Source organism: Hypanus sabinus, chromosome 10, assembly GCF_030144855.1.
Source record: "Hypanus sabinus isolate sHypSab1 chromosome 10, sHypSab1.hap1, whole genome shotgun sequence".
NCBI lineage: Eukaryota > Metazoa > Chordata > Chondrichthyes > Myliobatiformes > Dasyatidae > Hypanus > Hypanus sabinus.
In genome coordinates this window covers 134,427,572-134,433,571 of record NC_082715.1, presented here as the reverse complement: position 1 = coordinate 134,433,571, position 6,000 = coordinate 134,427,572, and the positions used below count along the sequence as shown (strand labels likewise).

The 6,000-nt window shown below is 38.5% G+C and overlaps 1 protein-coding gene across 4 annotated transcripts in view; it reads right to left on the bottom strand.

Annotated features, from left to right (window-relative positions):
- Positions 1–340: 340 nt before the first annotated feature.
- Positions 341–6,000, bottom strand: part of bves (blood vessel epicardial substance) — a 59,229-nt gene continuing 53,569 nt past the window's right edge. For all 4 annotated transcript variants that reach the window (XM_059983032.1, XM_059983029.1, XM_059983031.1 and 1 more), the window contains one exon: positions 341–799. In XM_059983032.1, the coding sequence (XP_059839015.1) occupies positions 684–799 (116 nt within the window). In that variant the 3' untranslated portion in view covers positions 341–683. The remainder of the gene's footprint in view (positions 800–6,000) is intronic.

Below are 6,000 nucleotides of genomic sequence, written 5' to 3'. Positions count from 1 at the left end.
ACATATTCCTCATAGGCAGCAGCGCAGACTGAAACCCAATCATTGATTGCTGCTGCTGCTGTAAATCATTGCAATAACCAAAGCACTTTGCAAATGCAAAGGCGAGTGAAAAAAAAAGAAATTGCTACAGACAAACTTACCATTATATAATATGAATCTTTTCTTATGCAGGCAGCACAAAGTTCTTTGATAAGCAGCTCATTTCTAGGCCAAAACATCTTAAGTGGCCTAGACTGCACAAATGACTTTCAACTTGACTTTGGCATACAACAAAATCATCGAGGTGTGTGTGAGATTATTTTTACACCAAGAATAAACAGCTCTGTCACTGACCCTGATCCATAATGAATCTGCCTTTAATGTTTCTTGCAATTACAGATCTTAAATCAAAACGTGATTCACAGGGAAGGCATTAAACGAGATGGTGCTTCAATGAAATGCCTTGAGTGTTAATGAGTACTTGGTTGCTTGCAAAGGCTCAAGCAATATTATGTTGAAGTGCTTTATTTAACAATCAACAGTCAGGAAAGTGTCAGACAGTGATGAGGTGATAAAGGGAATGAACATATGTCAATTTCTCGATCTTTGTGTGCATTACAAGGTCCCTGTAGCTGGCTGTGTGTCAATACTTTACTGCTTAAAGGCAAAATAAAACTTGCTTGTAAGAAGCTTGTACACTCAGATCAGGACCAGTTGGGAGCAGCATGGACAACTGGTGAAGGTGGCTCAAAGACATCATCCTCAATACTCTCCTCAATGGGTCTCATTTTTCCTGAAGTCTTAGAATATGGGGACCTCTCTGTTGTGCATAGAAGAAACAGAAACAAAAAATAAAAAACCTCTGCAATCAAATGCTGTCAACCAAACTAGCAATAATACATACAAAAAAAACTAATTACAAAAATAATCTGCAAGATCTTACAGCCTCGCTCATTATATGTGTTCTTTAACTGGGCAATATTTCCGTACTTCAGGGGAAGATATAACTACTTGCAAAACTTTGCCAGTTATAAATTTATTTACTGTCAACCAACCTTCAAGACTGACAAACAATTTTGTAAAAGTTAGTCTTTTAGGTTTTAATTACTCTTCAAGGTTAAATAATAAAAATGATCCTTTTTAAATGATTGTGTCCCTTTTTGTCTCTCAATCAAAAATTTTTTCTATCTCACTAGGAGTAACTTCACTGTTTCACCTTTTTCCCCCCTCACTTCAGTTAAGAAGCTCATAGTCAATTGCTCTGCTCACTGAAGAAACCAATTATCCTATGTACCTGCTGTAGAGTTACCAATTCATCCACTCATCCATAAGAGAAAGCAAAACCTGAACCAAGCAGAGATACAGCAGGATGCACATTACAGAAAGTCATGGAATATATTTCCATCTGACTTCACTGCAATTCAATTTTCAAATGTTAGCCAATAACTTGCGCGAAAATGTTAATCAACAATTCAAATTTTGTGTATGCTATTTGTGGTTCTTACTCATTTTTAATTACATGTTGTTCTTGCTTGGAAAGTGGAAGCCACTCTGTGTAACTTCATGGAACGAATATAGCAAGGGGTATCCATTCTGCTCATCAGGTACAAATCAGCAAATCTTATTCTCATTTCCAAACACTCTGCTCCTTCCCCATTCTCACAAATTATTCCTTATGATCGCGCACTGATTGAAGCTGCTCATGCTACTCAAAGCCAGTGATTTCTACATCTTTAAGTGTTATCTTCACATTTTGTATCATTTTGTGTAAGTATCTAAACTATTTACAAGCTTGTACATCTCTATGAAGACTCCTGTGATGCAACATGTCATCTAAGACTTTGAGAAACTTCCATTGGCTGACATAAAACCTAAGATCTTTGCAGAGCGAGATGTTTTTATCCAACCATTAATATTGATTGCTGTATAAATGGAGCCGGACATATTTGTTAATAAATTACTGCTCTAAGTTATACAATCAAACTTAATTTTTGCATTAGTAAATCTTCTATAGTCATTACTATCCAAAGTGAAAGCAATACATTCAATTTTAACATTTCATGAAGAGATACACTCCAAATACAACATGCACTAGTCTTGTGATGAGCAAACTTTTAGAACAATCCAAAATCATGATATCATTTGAGAAAGAAATGTACACACTTTAAACAACTCTGAACATTGAAGTAGCAACTCACAATGTGACATGACCAAGTTCAATAAAGATCTTTACTGCTTCAGAAAAACAACTTTCTGTGTGTTCCATTTTGCTAAATAGCAATGCTACAATGGCAGTTATATGTATATGCCAAAATATCACTGCTGATTCACCATTAGGTGTAGCCTGCTTATTGTAGGAAAGAGCAGGTAGATCTGGTCTTCAGTAGTAAAAATGGTGTTTTCACATGCAAATTTCAGTCATCAAATCCAAATTTTCAAAACAACACAACTGCTCATTGTTAATCTCTCAACTGGTATCTCTGACTAGTAATTCCAACAGACGGACAAAGCCACGCCAGGTTTTCATGCTCATGCCTGGGTAAGTTTCTGTTAACATATCAATATACACTGTCTATAAAAAGTATTCGCAACCTGCCCCCACCCTTGAAGTTTTCATATTTTATTGTTTTACAACATTGAATCACAGTGGATTTAATTTGACTTTTCAGACACTGATCAACAGAGAAAACTCTTTCGTGTCAAAGTGAAAACAAATTTCTACAGTCTAAATTCATTACAATTATTAAACACAAAATTAGTGATTGCATAAGTACTCACCCCCTTCAAGTCAGTATTTACTAGACGCACCTTTGTCAGCAATTACAGCTTTGAGTCTGTGTGGATAGATCTCTATCAGCTTTGCACATCTGGACACTGCAATCTTTCCCCATTCTTCTTTACAAAACTGCTCAAGCTCTGTCAGATTGCATGGGGATCGTGAGTGTCCTACCACAAATTCTCAACTGGATTGACGTTTGGACTCTGACTTGGCCTCTCCAGGACATTAACTTTGTTGTTTTCAATGTATTCCTGTGCAGCTTTGGCTCTATGCTTGGGGGTTATTGCCTTGCTGGAAAACAAATCTTTTATCTCCTGCAGACTGCATCAGGTTTTCCTCCAGGATTTCCCTACCTTCACAATCCTTCCAGGGCCTGCTGCAGTGAAGCATCCCCACATCGTGATGCAGCCACCACCACGCTTCATGGTGTGTTTTTGATGATGTAAGGTGTTTGGCTTATGCCAAATATAATGTTTAGACTAATGGCCAAAAAGCTCAATTTTGGCTTCATTAGACCATTGAACCTGACTTCAGAATCTCCCACATGCCTTCTGGCAAACTCTAGCTGAGATTTCATGGGAGTTTTTTTTTTCCAACAGAGGCTTCCTCTTTGCCACTCTCCCATAAAGTTGTGACTGGTGAATCACCCGGGTAACAGTTGTTGTATGAGCAGTCTCTCCCATCTCAGCCACTGAAGCTTGTAACTCCCCCAGAGTTCTCTTGGTGGCCTCCCACACGAGTCCCCTTCTTACACGGTCACTCAGCTTACAACTCACTTACAGCAGTGCCATATTCTTTCCATCTCTTGATGATTGAGTTAATTGGAAATTTTCTTGTATCCATCTCCTGACTTGTGCTTTTCAATAACTTTTTTGTGGAGTTGCTTGGAGTGTTCTTCTGTCTTCATGGTGTAGTTTTTGCCAGGATACTGACTCACCAGCAGTTGGACCTTCCAGACACAGGTGTATTTTCACTCCAATCAACTGAAACACCTTGATTGCACACAGGTGATCTCCATTTAACTAATGATGTGACTTCCAAAACCAATTGGCTGCACCAGTGATGATTTGGTGTGTCATATTAAAGGGGGAGGGGCCGGGTGAATACTTATGCAATCAATTATTTTGTGTTTTATATTTCTAATTAATTTAGATCACTTTGTCGGGATTTGTTTTCACTTTGACATGAAAGAGTTGATCAGTGTCAAAAATAAGAAGTGATTCAATGTTATAAAATAATAAAAGATGAAAACTTCCAAGCAGGGGGTGTGAATACTTTATATATGCACTGTGTATATTTTACTGGCATTGCAAAAGTTGCATTCTGCCCAGATGAAAACTGTAACACTTGTATGGAAATCCCACAGGCCAAGGACCAAACTCGCTGGCATAGAAACTTATCCTACAGGCATTACGATTTCAGAAATGACCACTCTGCAACAAGTGATTTTGAAATATTAAATATTTCTACAAAAACATTTGAAGGCAGCAAAAAGGAGGCTGGCTGCAAGTTCTCCAAATACAATCATGAATGATGTAAATTTTCCTTCTTTTTCAATAGGTAAAGCATGGCTCAGTCTTGTCAAGGGGGATGAAAACACGTTCAGATCTAAATGATAAGCAACCTCTCAAATCTAGTCAAAATTCCACTTTTACAAATGTAATCTTATTTTATGCATGTGAAAGATTATAACCAGGTATTGTTTTCATTGAAAAAAAACGTAATCATTCAAATATGCTTCAGTTTGGGGTTACAAATTAGGCAAAATAACCAATCCTTGCTTCATTATCTTTACGATAAGTGGAAGGAGTTTCATAAACTGCATTGTTTCCAAGGGCCAGCAAGAGTTCACTGGATGGTTAAATACTCCAGCAAAGAGGGGGCACGGTTTACTATATAATATGCAAAAAACAATATTCACTCCCTCTTCAATTAGTGTCCCATGCAACTGCAATCAGTTTTGCTCTAAAAAGCTACACTAGGACATGAGCCTGTGATGGGAACCAGGATGACAGAGCTGAGGATGAGCCAGCAGATGATGGAGGCAACATGAATGTAAGGAAGGAGAACACAATGACTGGGTACAAATGCAGAGCGGCAAAATTCAAAAGGGTGAAGAACGCTGGGCTGAAGGTGCTGAGTTTAAATGTGCGTAGCATTCAGAATAAGGAGGACAAACCCGTGGCACATGTCATGACTTGTAAGGCCATAGTTGGGAGCTTAACTTCAAAGGATATACTTTGTTTTGAAAGGACAGGCAGGAAGGCAAAGGTGGTGGTGTGGCTCTGTTGGTAAGAGATGGAATTACATCTTTAGAAAGAGGTGGACATAGCGTTGGAGAATGTTGAATCTTTGTGGGAGAGTTAAGAAACTGCAAGGGTAAAAAAAACATTATGGGAATCATATATAGGCCTCCGAATAGTAGCCAAGATGTGGGGTTGAGATTGCAAAGGGAGCTGGAAAAGGCATGTAATAAGGGTAATGACGTAATTGTAATAGGGGACTTTAATATGCAAGGGGATTCGAAAATTCAGGTTGATGTTGGATCGCAAAAGAGGGAGCTTGTTGAGTGCCTACAAAATGGCTTTTTAGAGCAGCTTGTGTTTGAGCCTATTCAGGGAAAGGTTATCTTTGACTGGGTGTTGTGTGATAACCCAGCTCTTATTAGGGAGTTTAACGTAAAGGAACTCTTAGCAGGCAGTGATCATAATATGATTGAATTCATACTGCAATTTGAGAGGAAGAAGCATAAATCACATGTACTAGTATCACAAGGGAATAAAGGGAATTACAGAATTATGAGAGAGGAGCTTGCCCAGGTGGACTGGAGAAGGATACTAGCAGGTTTGCCAGCAGAGTGGAGGTGGCTGAAGTTTCTGGGAATAGTTCACAAGGCGTAGGGTAGATGCGTCCCACAGAAGTAGTTGTTCTTAAATGGCAGGGCTAGGCAACCGTAGTTGACAAGGGAAGTTAAGTTGTCTAAAAGCCAAGGGAAGGGCAAAAAAAGGTAGCAAAACTGAATGGGAAGTTGGATGGCTGGGAAGCTTCTAAAATCTAACAAAAGGCAACTAAAAAAGCTATATGCAGGGAAAAGATGAAATATGAGGGAAAACTTGCCAATAATATAAAGCAGGATACTGTAAGTTTTTTTCCAGTTATATAAAGAGTAAAAGGGAGATAAGAGGTGATATTGGATCACTGGAAAATGATGCCGGTGAGGTAGCAATGGGGGACAAAGAAAT